This window comes from Myodes glareolus, chromosome 21 (genome assembly GCF_982192425.1).
Source record: "Myodes glareolus chromosome 21, mMyoGla1.1, whole genome shotgun sequence".
Lineage (NCBI taxonomy): Eukaryota > Metazoa > Chordata > Mammalia > Rodentia > Cricetidae > Myodes > Myodes glareolus.
In genome coordinates this window covers 20,176,195-20,191,288 of record NC_142046.1, presented here as the reverse complement: position 1 = coordinate 20,191,288, position 15,094 = coordinate 20,176,195, and the positions used below count along the sequence as shown (strand labels likewise).

At 46.5% G+C, this 15,094-nt stretch overlaps 1 protein-coding gene across 2 annotated transcripts; it reads left to right on the top strand.

Annotated features, from left to right (window-relative positions):
* Positions 1-335: 335 nt before the first annotated feature.
* LOC148118683 (odorant-binding protein 2a-like) lies at positions 336-3,854 on the top strand. 2 transcript variants are annotated; one of them, XM_087900129.1, is made up of 7 exons: positions 336-636; positions 1,157-1,290; positions 1,526-1,596; positions 2,052-2,162; positions 2,712-2,813; positions 3,253-3,279; positions 3,698-3,854. In XM_087900129.1, the coding sequence occupies exons 1-6, from the start codon at positions 550-552 to the stop codon at positions 3,276-3,278; spliced, it is 531 nt and encodes a 176-aa protein (XP_087756255.1). In that variant the 5' UTR covers positions 336-549; the 3' UTR covers position 3,279; positions 3,698-3,854. The 2 variants fall into 2 exon arrangements, with proteins under 2 accessions (XP_087756255.1, XP_087756254.1); XM_087900128.1 differs by having other exon boundaries at positions 3,695-3,854.
* Positions 3,855-15,094: the final 11,240 nt, after the last annotated feature.

Below are 15,094 nucleotides of genomic sequence, written 5' to 3'. Positions count from 1 at the left end.
ACTTACAGGAAGGTCCAGGTAGGGACAATGAAGTGGGCTCACACCCTGGCATCAGCCAAGTCATCTGGGCCTAGCAACAGTCTCTCGTGGTGTAGCTCAGCCCATTATCAGCAGCAGGAGATTAGAATCCAGATCTCAGGGGACACAGCTCAGGGCAGCCATGGCAGATGGAGGACAGGGCTATGAAAGGAAGCCTGGCCCTCCCTCCGTCAGTGCCCAATGAGCAACCTCCTTGCAACTGAGTCACTCGTCTTCCCAGGGTTCTTTGTGAGCACAAGTCTTGGTGGCACAGACATTGCAGGGCATTGTGTGTCTTTCTTCATCTGTAGGTGACATTGAGTTCACAGTCATCAGATCCCAACAACAACAACCTTCCACCTCCATGATGGATGTGGATTTGGCCATGAGAGAAGGACGGGAGAGACATGGTCAGTGCCAAGTGGGCACACATCCCTGGCCACGGAGGATATAAAGGGCACCGTGTGAGCAGCCAGATTAGACCTTCCCCAGGTGACCTGCCTTGTGTGAGAGCCCAGCTAGCGACTGAGGATGAAGAACCTGTTCCTGACCTTCATGCTTCTGGGGCTGGTGGCTGTCGTGAAGGCCCAGGAAGCTCCATCATATGACCAGGAGGATGTGAGGAGGGAAACGTCAGTGGGGAGGGGTGGAATAAAGGCCTGGCCTTCTGCATGGTGCTGGTAGATGTGAACTGAGGAGCAGCATGTTTCCTTGAAGGTTGAATTTGACCTTGCACTGAGCAGTCAGAACTGGGCTTCCACTATTCTAACACAAGATGGGCGTCCTCCTGAAGATAGTGGTTTAGAATAGAAAACAGATTTTGGTGAGGGGTCCTTGTTCAGATCATACCCAGAGTTAGAAGGCCTCGTGGACAAGGGCATTCAGCCAGTGCTAAGGGGTAGGTCTCACGATTTAGATACCTGGATGGGAAGCACACATTTTCTACCATCATGGGGTTGGGTAGCCTGAAGCTCTGGTATCTGTTTTCTGACCAAAGGTCCTTGGACATACAGGGTTAGCCCTTCTCAGTGGCTGCAGCCTGGGCTCTGAGAGTCTATTCAGGTGCTTGTCCATATGCTGGAGGCTGGGATAGGAAGAGGGCCACAATTGGGTATGTTCAAAGATTTGTCTCCTGCAGTACTCTGGGAACTGGTATCCAAAGGCCATGATACACAACGGCAGCATACCCAGTTACAAGATACCCTCGAAGGTTTTCCCTGTGAAGGTAACAGCCCTGGAAGGAGGAGACATGGAGGCTGAAGTTATATTCTGGTATGTGTCCCCAAATGTGGGCTTCTGTAGTTGTTAGTCTCTCCCTTCCTCTCCTGGCTATGTGTTGAGTTTGGGAACTAAAAGATTCCGCATTTGAGGGGACACAGTCCCAAGCAGTTCCCTAAAGCAGGAACATGGAATTTAGGAGATCCCCTGACCAGGGCTGATTCACCAAAAGAGCTGAGAGGCTCCGCTCTGCTGCAGGAGCAGCCTGACTGTGGCCTTGTGTTTACAGGAAGAACGGTCAGTGCCATGACGTTAAAATCCTGCTGAAGAAAACTGATGAGCCTGGCAAATACACCTCCTGTGAGTCCCTGTGTCTTAGGGTGTCCTGCAGTAACAGCTCAGGATAGATGGGTCCTTCCTGGTCCAGCTTGTAGGACTGACCATCCCCTCACTTTCCACGTACCAGATATAGAGGTTGTTGTGTAGTCAGCCCTAGAAACTGAGTGGCTCTTGGTTCCCTGCCTGGATCTCAGCTCTTGACCCATGAGAAAACAATGCTAAAGAGCAGAAAGCCAGGCAGGGAGATGGATGCTCAGGCCTGGGACCAAACTCAACCCCCTTCTCTGAACATCTTAGTTGGGCTTGATATCTTCCAAGAAATGGCTCCTGTCTAAGTATGGACACGATAGAAAGGCCAGGGCTACACTAGTCAGGTCCCTTGTATGACTACCGAAGAGTTCCAAGGTGTTTCCTCACATGGTCTGCAATGGTGCCTCAAGGATAAGACACTGAGATCTATTTCTCTTCACCTGCAGTTGACGACAAGAGGTCCATCTATATTAAAGAGCTTCCGGTGAAGGACCACTACATCATCTACTGTGAAGGCCGCATCCCTGGGACATTGTTTGGCATGGGAAATCTCATCGGTGAGGAGCCACGTGGGCCCCAAGTCCTGTGTCTGGTCTCTGCTTCCAGCAGACATGCCTGGCACTGTGGACAGGGAGGCCTCTTGATGCTGTGCCCAGAGTACTGCCCAGGAAATGTGTGAGATCCACAGAAAAAGTGGCTAAAACTGGGTGGGCATGATGTTTGTGGCCTTTGGAGACCTGAGCTCTCAGGAACAGTCTCCACCCTGGAGCCAGCAAATGCCACTTCCAGGGATCTCAGTCAAGGGTCAGGTCAAAGGGAATGTCTTGGCAGAGGCCTTTATGGTAGGTAGGGATCCTCGATTGTCAGGGGACAGCCTCATGCCCCTGAGATTCAGGGCTCTTACCGGTCTGTGGAGTGACCTTTAAGTCTGCAGAGGTTCTCCCTAGGGCCAGAGGGTCCCTCGGTGTCTGGGTGTACACACCAGTCCATTGTTAACCGCCAGGGTCCTCTCTCAACCTTTGTGCTGGTTAATGCTCCCTTCACTATGTCTCTGGCTCTCTGCAGAGCTGAGCCCCACCCCTTAAGCCTGCCCCACCTCCCAACAGGGAGAAACCCTGAGGAAAACCCAGAGGCCATGGAAGAATTTAAGAAATTTGTACAGCAAAAGGGACTCAAAGTGGAAAACATCCTTGTACGAGAGATACATGGTGAGAACAGGGCTGTCCTTGCCTCTCCTGAGTCCCCTATGTCACTGCCACCTGTCTGTGCCCCCAAACCATGTCTGTCTCTGTGCTTCTGTGTCCTCTCTGTGCCTGGTCTCATTGTCCCTTATGTGTTGTTTCCTGTCTGTCCATGTCCCCTGTGTCTCTGAGGTATCTCCATCACTTCCTCAGGGTCACAATGTCACATTCTGTGCCTCTGTCCCTCGGGGTCCCCATGGACCTCCAAGTCTCCTGTGCTTCTGTCCACTCTCTCCCTTGCTCTCTCTGTATCCCTGGTCTCTGCACTGTACCTTCAAGGTCCTGTCACCTCTCCTAGGGTTGCCAGGCCCTGCTCAGGTCTTGGCTGTGGGAGGGTCTGAGCTCAGGTGTGATGGAGTCCTCTACAGGGCCTTTCTCACCCATGGGCTTCTTTTGGTTTCTACAGAGCACTGTGTGCCTGAAAGCGACTAGGGTAAGTCTCCCCACCCTGACCCACCTGTAGGAATGTGGAAAAGCCTAGAATGTGGGGCTCAGGAAGCCCTGGTCCTCATCCCATCCCCACAGACAGATGTTGTCACCAGGGAGGTGACCCTGAGTGTCATTTCCAGGACAGCTAAGAAGTCCTTCCCTTTTGTCATGATCTCTCCTAGTCCCTGGTCTCTGCCTTGCCCTGTTCTTCCCTTTCTGTCCAGCGAGGCAAGGAACTGCCTGCTCATGGGAGTGGTGTGGGATCTCTTCAGAGGGTTCCAGCTCCTAGCAGGGACTACACAGAAATGTGGGGAAAGAAGATGTCTGACCCATATGTGCCCTGGGCCGTCCCTGTCCATGACTCCCCTGACTGCTGCTCCTGCAGAATGGGGGACTTATCTCTCTTCTCTCCGTCACAGCAGCTACCCAGGTGTGCACCTGCTGAGCAAGCCTTGCTGCCCAAACCTGACTGGGACATCCCTGTACCACACCTCTCCTGGACCAAACTCCCCACTGCCCCTCCCCCACACCTTGACCTCCCCTTCCCCACTTTTCACCAAATAAAGCCCTTTAGCAGTCCTCTGGCTCAGGCTGTCTGTGAGTGACCTAGTGTGGGCTTGAAGAGCCCTGCAGGAAGCAGAGACCTGGGAAAATGTAGAGCAACATTGATGGGTTGGTGCCCAAGGAGCATGGCTTCTGACTTTCCTGGAGAGCCTTGTGAGGTCCTAGAGCCCCACCTGGTGAGCCACTGGCTGTCAGGCTGGACAGTGTCAGGAGTGTCTGAGAAGCCTCTGGGGACCTAGGGCTGTGAGGGGTCATCAGGGCTTTGGGCAGTGTGACTGTCACCGCCGGACTTCTAGTCCAGGAGGACTTGGTGGGCTGACGGGAAGACCGCTCTTTGAGAAGCCTAACTCAGTGACAGGGTGGAGCTAGGGTGGGTGGCTTCTCCATCGTGTACCCTCTGGAATCACAGAAGTAGCCACAGCCTCCCCCAGCACAGTTCCCCAACCCAGGTCTCCCCCACAGTTTTTCTAAGGACAAGAGTGTAGGGTTTCACTGTCCATAGGGGCATAATGGTCACAGTGTAGGAGAATATGCCCTGATCAAAAGGTAATCAAGACAGCCTCAAAGTTCAAACCCCATGGTGCTGGCTGTCCGTCATGCCACCTCTGCTGAGGGTTGCTGGAACACAGGCCAGTGCCCCTCAGCTCTGTGACCCTCTTGTCTAACACCCGCCTGATTGACTGTTCTCTCTACATTCCTTTCCTTCTGGACCTAGCTCTTGCTGGGAGCTCTTGGGTGTTCCTAAGGAGGGGCAGTTCTGAAGGTGCAGGTGGGACCTGAGGCATCCAGGACACTTTGGAAGGCAGGGCCAGGCCAGGCTGGATCCCACATACCAGGCTCTCTTTTTCATTGAGACAGGGACTATGCATGGATTTAACTGTGGGTCCCAGAATAACCCCAATTTCAAAAATTTGATGCTGCTCTCTTTTGTAATCAGTACTTCAGGAAGACTTATAATTGAATCCAAAATCTGCAGAGACTGCACTCTGACACCACACCCCATTACAGTATCACAACTCCTTGTTCCCTGTCGGGGGTCAGGCCTGGGACTGAGCTGTGACCATGGGCACTGGGCATGAAAGTTCAGGGGCTGTGACTGTGCCCTGGTGCAATGAGCAGAATCCCAGTAGGACACAAAGTGGAGAGGCCTCCTCTCCTGCCAGCTGTCCTGCCCTGAGCCTTTGCAGACTTCCTGGGCTTCATTACTGCTGGAAGGGAAGCACCAGGGACTCCATTTGGGCAGGGACCACTTCCTTTCTTTGAATTTGGAACCCATTTTCTTTAAAGACATACTGACCAACCAACCACCTTGTGGTTTGCTGTGCTTTGTTGGCCCCTCGTGACCTGGACGGAGTTTTTTCAGGTGGTCTGACCACATGTTAGGGTTGGGCAGATAGCAAGATAGAGCCAAAGACACTTTAAAAATGTAAATGTTTACATCACTGTGTTTATGCAGGAATGCACAAGTTATGGCCTAGGTGGGGCAGTCATGGGACAGCTTTATGGACATAGAACTCTTTCCAGTTTTACCTAGGATCTGGGATTGAGACAAGTGTTCTCTGTGGGTATATCTTGTATGTTTCTCATTCATGGAGCAGCCCTGCTGGTACCAATGTTACTTTCTCTTCACCACAGGTAAGCAACTAGAGGCCCCCAAGGACAAGGATCTTCATACTAGTGTGTTAATTTTCTGTGCTCTGCTAAAATACTCTGGCATCCGACTTAAGGAAGGAGGGAGTTTGGCTCACAGTTTCAGACCACAGTCTGTCAAGGTGGCAGCAGCTATAGGGAACTGGTCACATCAAATCCACAGTCAAGCAGCACAGACTTGGCCAGTCAGAAGACTCAGGGTAAACCTGCTTCAGGAAGGAGAGGCTTGATTCCTGCATGTTGTTTTCTAACCTCTACATGGTGACCGTGTCATTTAAACACACAATACAGGCACGCACACACATACACACACGCACACGCACGCACACACACACACACACACTAATGCAACGAAAATAAATAATAAAATGTGATACAAAATTAAAGAAGCATGGGTTGATGAATGTTTGTGTTCAGCCTATTTTTTTCTTTTTCTACATCTTAGAATCCCAGCCCAGAGAATGGATCCACCCACAGTGAACAGTTAAAGCCCCTCAGCTGACCTAACCAAGACATTCCCACAGGCATGCTCAGCTCTTCTTCCTGATGATTTCCATCAGGCTGCCAACGGAATGGAAAACCACAGCTCCCACCTGGAGGGTGCTACTCAGTTAATCCTGCCTGTCCTGTGGATGGTGTTTACCATGTGAGCACTGCATGCCAGGCTGTTTGAAACTTTAGGGAACACTGAAGCGCTACAGGAAAAATGTTCAACATAACCAGCAAAGCAAACATGTAATGGCAAACTGACTTGCTTTTTCTTTTTTTCCAGTTTTTTGAGACACAGTTTTTCTGTGTAACAGCTCTGGCTGTCGTGGAACTCACTTTGTAGAGCAGGCTAACCTCGAACTCATAAAGATCTGCCTGCCTCTGTCTCCCAAGTGCTGGGATTAAAGGTGTGCACCACCACTGTCAGATCAAACTAACTTTCTTAAAAGTAAAAGCTCATGAGAGGTATTTTCACTAGTTTGGTTGTAAATGCTTTTTTTAAATTATTTTTTGTAGGGTGGTGGTTGAAAGAACAAAACTACAGATGACCGAAGACATACCAGGAGGCTAGAATCACATAGAACATCGTGGCACAGATGTGGGTTCTGCACAGCTCTGTGCTGCCACCCAGGGCAGTCTGAGGGTTCCCTCTACCTGGAGTTCCCGAGTCAGGCCAAACACGGGTTTTGGCTTCAATGCAGAGAAGAATTTCAGGATGAACCTGTATGAAGCAGAGTTTCTGACAGGTTCAAAGAGAAAGTTCAAGAAGAGTGTACAGGAACTCCAGATTTGGGGGCATGGCCATCTCAAAGGAGAGAGTCACAGTTTAGTGTATGAACCTGAAACCTTTGATATAAACACGGGAAAGGAAGAGACACTCAGGGAAAGAACAGAACATTCCCAGTTCTCACGGGAGAGCTGCTCTTTAGTTTAACTCTAAATACTGTCTTGATAGCTCTCAAATTATATCTCAAAATAGATATTAAAGATTCCATCTTGAAATTTCTGAGCCAATCAGGGAGTTTGTTATGAGATTGTGTCTCCTAGAGGTATCAGAAGCATCCCCATGAAGTCTCATCACCATGGTTGCCTAACCGTGAGTTGAAGAAGGTTAACAGCAATAGACAAGCAAAGGTGGTTGGGGAACAGACAAGAAGAGACCTCAAGAACTACAGGAACAAGGATGCTGGGAACAGGAAAAGTAGTCTTCCCCAGGGAAGAGTACACCAACTGGTTATTTAATACCAGATGTCAGCCCTGAAAACACAACACAATAAAACTGTCTGTAAACTGAACAGGTTGTGCTTGTATACCTATATAATATGTTGCTATATTATATATAATATATTATACATATATATGTATAGCCTCAGACAGATGAGATAAACGGATAAAGAAAACGCTATGTGTGAACAATGGAGCTTTGTTCAATAATAAAGCAAAAGGTAGTTTGCAGAAAAAGAGAGGCAGGATCATATATACATACATACATACACACATATATATATATATACTTAATGAAAAAAGAGGTTGTGAATTTGAAAAAGAGCAAGCAGGACTATATAGAGAGTGTTTGGAGGGAGGGGAAATGATGTAATCATAGTATAATCACAAAAACTGAATGAAATAACAATAAAAAGTCTAGCCAAAAATAGCAATTTAAATTATCTGTGATCCTCATAAGACCGAAAAAGTTTACAGTAAACTAAAAAAATATTATTCTTAAATTGATTTTTTTATGTGTGTGTGTCTACATAAAATTTTATGCATATGTATGTATGTGTACCATACAAAATCTGAAGGCCCGAAGGGGTACATGTAATTCCAGCACTGGGGAGGGGCTCATTGGCCAGCTAGCATAACTGCTGAGTGTCAACTCAGAGAAGAAACCTTGCCTCAAAAATAGCAAGGTTGATCAGCAACCTGAGGAAGGACACCTGAGGTTGACTTCTGGCCTTAAAATTATAGAGATCGACCTGCCTCTGATTTGCCTCTGAGTCACTGGGATTAAAGGCACGCAACACCACGCCCAGATCCTCTTTGTCTATCCCAGAAGCATTGCCCTCTCTCCAAAACAAAGCCCTGTCGGCATTAGCCCTCCTGCCTCATTCCTCCTGCCTCTCTTTCCCCGCAAGCAGCCTTTTGCTTTATGACTGAACAAAACTCCACTGTTCACACATAGCGTTTTCTGTATTTGCTCATCTCAGCCGTCTGTGGGTATCTAGGCTGATTCTGCAGCTCGGCTGTGTGAACACATGGCAATCAACACACAGGTATCCCTGCGCTATAATGACTAGAATCTTTTGGGTATAAACTCAGGGGTACTTGCTGGAGCTGGATCATTTTCCGGTTCTATTTTTAGTTTTCTGAGAAGCCTTCAAACTAGTTTTCATAGTGGCTTCTCTAGTTTTTGTCCCCATAAACAATATGTCAGGTTTATTTTTCCAGCACCACCCTAGAATTTTTGGGTACTTGTCTTCTTGACGGCTGACATTCTGAATTGAGTGAGGGAAGGAACCTCACTGTTGTTTTTATTTGCATTTCCCTGATGGCAAACAAGACAAAACACTATTTCATGTACTGTTGATGATTAATTCTACCATTTTGGAAACAAGTTGTTCAATTCATCTGCTCATTTATTGGTTGGATGAGGTGTTTGGTGATAAATTATTTGAATATTTTATGTATTCTGTATTTCATTCCCTCATTGCTTGGACAGCTGGCAAAGACTTCTCCCCTTCAGTAAGCATCTCTTGACTCTGCTGATTATTTCCTTGGCTGTGCAGAAAGAATATTTTTAATTTCACATGGTTCCTTTTCTCTTGGGATTATTTCCTGTGCAATATCAGTCCTACCGAGAAAGTCCTTTCCTCTGCCTGTATCCTGTGTCTGAAGTGTTTTCCGTTTTCCCCCCAGCAGTTTCAGGTCATACATTAAGTTCTATGTCCCATGCAGATTGTGTTTGCACAGGGTAATAGCCGAGGTCTAGCTTCATCTCCTGTGTGTGGGTATCAGTGTCCCCAGCACAGCTGATGAAGAGATGTCTGTCTCTTCCCCACTGTGTGCTCTGAGCACTTTTGTCTACAGTCGGGTGGCCGCAGCTATGTGAGTCCGTGTCCTGTGTTCTGCCACACTGACTGCTGTGCTGTGTCTGCGCTAGGACCATGCTGTGTTTGTCACTGCAGCCCTGTGGTGCAGTTTAGAACCAGGGGCTCAACACCCCAGCTTTGCTGTTTCTGCCCAGGATGACTCCGGCTATTCAGGGCTTCTTGTGCTCACAAATGAGTTTTAGGATTAATTTTCTGTTTCTGTGACTGTGGACTTTTGACAGAATTTGTATTGGAGCTGAAGCCTGCTGTTGGCAATACGGTCGTTTTCACAGTATTGATTATCCTAATCCATGAACATAGTGTTCTTTCTGCTATTGCGTTATCGAGTTTCTACCTTGCTTTATTGTTCTTGTAGAAATTGAATATTTCTTCTACTCCTCCTCCTCTTCCTTCTCCTTCCTTTTTTTTTTTAGATGATATGACTTGGACTCTCCTTCCTTTTTTTAGATGATATGACTTGGACATTTTCATGGTCTCTCAGCTTGCTTGTTATCATTATTCAATATAGAAAAGCTAGTAACTTTTCATGTTCATTTTATATTTTACTATTTTGCTGAAATATTTTTAAAATCAGATCTCAGAGTTTTGTGTTAATGTAATAAAAAGTAAAGTAATATGTGTATAAGGATAACTGAACTTGCTCCTTTCTTATTTGTGGACTCCATTTCTTTGCCTACTTATTGCTATGGCTAAGACTTCAAGCACTGTATCGAATAAGAGTACTTCAGTTCTTCCCTGATTAGAACAATGTTGGCTTTGTTGAAAGTCTCTCATCACCTACTGAAATGAACAGATGATGTCTGTCCTAGAGTTTGGGGTTGGGCTGCAATTACTAATTTGTGCATTCCCTTGCTTTCCTAGAAAGAAACCAGCTTGATCATGCTGCCTGACCATTCAATGTTGCTGAGTTCAGTTTGCAACAATTTTATTGAGAATGTTTGCATCTGTGGTCAATAGAGAAATTTATCTATAGCTTTCTTCTTATATTCTTTTGATATCAAAATAATCTTGGTTAAAGAATGAAGCTGGCACAAGTCCTTCTCTTACGGAACAGTCTGAAGATCACCGGTGCTGATTCGTTTTAAGTCTTTGGTAGAATTTAGCAGTGAATCCATCCTCTCCTGGGCTCTTCTTGGTTGGGAGATTATCACTACTTTAACGTTGTTGCCCATTTTAGATCTATTAAAGTAGTACATTTCCTCTTGATTTAGCTCTGGTAGGTCCTGTGGGTGGAGAATATATACAGGTCTTCTCAATTTTATAGTATTTTGCAGTATATTTCAGAATCAACCCTTTCATAATTTCCTCAAATATTATTTCCTTGTATGGTGATGAAGAGATGGCTCAGGAGTTAAAAACACTTGCCTCTCTTGCAGAGGACCTGGGTTCAGATTCCAGTACCCACACCTGACTTACAATCATCTATAACTCCAGTTCCAGGGAATCTGACGCCGTCTTCTGACCTCAGGAAAACCAGAAACACAGGAGGTACACATGTACACATGCACACATGCACACATACACACACGCACACATGTACACATGTACACATGCACACATGCACACATGTACTCATGCACACATGGACACATGTACACATGCACACATGTAGGCAAAACACTCATCAGCATAAACTTTTACATCTAAAAAATTAATTAGCTTGAAATAAGCCTAAGAACAAAAGTGAAAACCTTGTAAAATTTAAAATTTTAAGCATCATAGAAGAATTTGAACATACAAGGGTGGGTATGGTGTTCAGTGCCTTTAGTCCCAACACTCAGAATGCAGAGGTTGGTGGATTTCTAAAGAGTTTCAGGTCAACCTATTTTGCATGGGAAGACCTTGACTCAAACAAATAAACACTGGAAGATAGAAGGACCTCTCTGTGTTCATAAATTAAAAAATAATATTGTGAAAATGACTGTCTCTGCATAGCAATGTAACCAACTCAATCCAGTCCCACAAAATTCCAATTACATTCTTCACAGGAATAGAAAAACAGAATTAGTGTGGAACCACAAAATACCCCAGATACCCAGGATAATTTTGAGAAAAAGCAATGATGGCCTTAATCATTGTCATAGCAGTAGAAACAGATTGGTGCTGGCCTGGAAACAGACCCATGAATCAATTAAACAGAAGAGAATAACCGGATATGAATCTATGCAGTTTCAGCCACCTGAGTTTTGACAAAGTTTAATGTATACATTGGAGAAGACCGTCTCTTCAACAAATGGAGCTGGTGAATCTGGATATTCACATATAAAAGAATAAAGCTCAAAGCCCATAACTCACCATGGGCAAAAGTCAATGGAAAATAAATATGGGCCTTAATAAAGACCTGAATTTCTAAAGCAGGAATTTCAGGAGAATGTAGGGACATCATGTCAAGATATCTGCATCGGCCAATGCTTTTCTGAACAGACTCTTATCTCTCAAGAAATCAGGACAAAATCTTAACGAACGGGACTTTGGGTATTAAAACTTTTCTTACAGCAAAGGAGACACAGTCTGTACAGCAGAAGTTCTTTGCTAACTATACATCGAAAAGAGGATCAATATCTAGGCCAGTTCTCGGCCTTCCTACTGCTGTGACCCTTAATATAGTTCTACATGTTGTGGTGACCCCCCACCATACAATTGTATTGTTGCTATTTCATAACTGCAATTTTGCTCCTGTTATGAACCACAGTGTAAACAGCTGATATGTGAGTCCAAGGGAATCACAGCCCACAGATTGAGAACCAGATCTAGACTATAAGAACCTCAAAATTCTAAATAACAAGAAAACAAACAAACCAATCAACAATGGGACTAATAAAAAAAATGACCAGTAAGTTCTCAAAAGAGTGGGATTCACATGGCCTGTAAACATGGGAAGCAATCAGCATCACCAGCCATCAGAAAAATGCAAGCAAGCAAACAAAACAATGACCTTAGTCTCCATCTCACCCCTGCCAGAGTGGCAGTCACCAAGGAGCCGGGGAACAGTGAAGAGCTGGGGCATATGTGTTCAAAGGGAGTCCTTAGACTCCGGTGGGGTCAGTGTGTGCACTAGTGCGTTTTTAACTCCTCAAACAGCTAAACACAAACAACAGAAAACGCTGCCATAGGGCCTGATCATCTGCTCTGGAGTATTTATCCCCAAAGTCAAGTCAGCACACCACACAGACTCTTAGAGTTTACTGGAAAAAAAGTCACAACTGCTAAGGCTGGCCACCAAGGTGTCCATCAACAGGCTAATGAATGCAAAAACGTGTTTTATATAAACAGCGGACGTTTTTTCGGCTGTAGAGAACAAAATTGTGTTATCTGCAGAAAAAAATCAATTCAACCAGAGATTAGGGCACAAAGTACAAATATCATATTTTGTTTTCTGGATCCTAGAGTTTACAGAAACCTGAAACCATCTTAGAAACAGATGATGAGAGAGCACAATTGAAAGAGTCTAAGGGACAAATGGGTGCAAACGGCTGGAGAATGGGGAGAGTTACACAGAGCAGAAGGTGTGCGTCTATGGGAACATCTTACACAGCTTAGAGGAACAAATAGAATTAAAACCAACACAGCACAGTAAAGACCGTTTAAACTATACTAGAATAAGAAAAGAAGGGACAGGGAATAGGGTGGGCTGGTGGGGGGAACAAAAAAGAAAAGAAAATGAAAAGATTGTCTCATCACATAAACTGAAAAACAGGATCAAATATATGAAGGGGCTTAAAAGAATGAGACTCTTTGGGACCCAAAGTGTCGCTGTGTCTTCCTCCTGGAATCTGTGAATTTGGGGGCGGCCAGGTTACAGGGTGCATAGGGTCAGCTGAGCTTGTGGACTCCTCTCTCCTCCCATTTAGGCTGTGCTGGCCCCACATGGGACAAATGAACACAGGAGCTGTCCTCACTTTGGTATTTTCTCTCAAGTACCAGGGAACTCTGCTGACCACACTTGGTTTTCCAGTCTGAGTGCTGGGCAAGCCCTCACCGCCCCCCTCCTTGACTTCCTCAGCTCCTGCCCAGGAGTAGCTAAAGTTTCGGCTGAGAAGAAGGGAGTGTCTGCAAGTGCCCTGGGAGTGAACCAGCAGCCACGGTGCTGAGATCTGTATAGGTGGATGGCCCTACATTCAAAGCCCACCAAACTGGAGGCTGCAGCTGGGAAGCAGAGTAGGCCGCTGGAGTCAGGGATCTCAGAGCCCACAGAGCCACAATCAAGGCACTGATACCTGCTGGCCCCAGATCAGTGCTGTCAAACTCCAGAGTATTTTGAGTTGATCAGGTCAGCCCCAGGAAGCCAGGGTGGGGACCATACACTTCACTGCCTGGGCCCAGCTTCCTGCCAGTGGGACGTTTTGGTTTCTCAATACCGGACACCTATTCACCATAGCTGCCTCCCAAACACTGATTCTGGAGCTGTGTGGGTGGTTAAATTCTGGGTCCCTGAATTGTGGTGGATCTCTGCTCCTGACCTCCAAGAGAGATCTGGTTTACAAATCAGGTTCCCCCTAAGGATGGCTCTTAGCCACAGTCTTCAGAGCTGGGGCACTGCTCTCCACAGCCCACCCACCTAGCTAGAAAACCGACTGTTCTTGACAAGATCAACATCTGAATTTGAGGCTTGTGTGAGCTGTGACCTTGTCCTGTGGCTCCCAGCACCAGGGCTCCCTGGCCTCCCTTGGCCTGGGGCTCTGACTCCGTCCTCACAGGGGCCACAGTGCTAGAGCTGTGCTTGGCTTTCTTCCTTTTGCTGAATTTTATCTTTTTGTTTCTGCACAGTTCCCAGCTGTCCTGCCCCTGCTTTTATGAATGTCTAAAGCAGGTCCTCTCTCTCTCTCTCTCTCTCTCTCTCTCTCTCTCTCTCTCTCTCTCTCTCTCTTTCCTTCTCCCTCTTACTCTTCCTTATCCCAACTCTTCTCTTCTGCCAGGGCCCATGGAGTCACCTTCTCGCCTCCATCCATCTGGAAGTCTCTGGTTTAGGTTTTGACCACGCTGGACAATCACCGTAGTCGCTACTGAACTTTTGTAAGCTTTTTCCACGTTGCCCATTAGGAATTAGTTCCAGTCTGTTTTGTTCCTGGTCTTGTGCCCTGTGAAACTCTGGCTAAGGGCAGTCAGCAGGGCTCTCTGCAAGCCCTTCCTCAGAGGTGCACTTGGCTATGAGAACAAAACAGCACAGGTTGCGTGGCTATAAACAGACATTGACTTCACAGCTTCAGAACCTGAGGAGCCAAGGTCAAGGAGCCAGCGGATTTGGTTTTGCTGGGGGTCCACTTCCTGGTTCTCAGATGCCTGTGACCCATTGTTGGCTTACACGGTGATGGGAAGAACCAGGTCTTAAAGCACCAATACTGCCTATTAGGTCTGCACCTCTGAAAGCCCCCCCAAACCCATCTTCCTGAGGTTGGGTCTCAACACATGGTGAAAGAGACACACACACACACACACACACACACACACACACACACACACACACCAGGGATTCCCTCTGGGACCCCTGATTAATTACAATCCACACCCAAACACCTATTTTCACAGAGAGATCCATTACTACCTGGGGAAGAAAGGTTAAAATGGCTGCTTCCCGACTCTGGCACATAAACAGCAACAAAAGACCTAGGAGACATAATTTTTTTATTCGTTTTATAAACCAACTACAGTTTGCCCTCCTCTCCTCCTTCTTTACCTTTCCCCAAACCCAACCCCATCCACTCCTCAGAAAGCATAAGGTCTTCCATGGGAAGTCAACACAGCCTGGCACAGAATATTGGGGCAGGACTGAGCCCCTCCCACTGCATCTAGGCTGAGCAAGATACCCCAGCAGGTGTAATAAGAGGAGAAAAAAAGGGAGGTCTGTGTTAGAATGGGCTAGGGTGTGGTGGTATGTTTTGATTGAGCATGTTAACTAGGTGAACCACGGGGGCTTTTGATTGCTGTACTTCATTCTTTGATAGCTGGACCTTGGTTGTCAGCTTCAGGAGGAGGAAGTGACCAAATAGGATATAGACCTTGATGGCT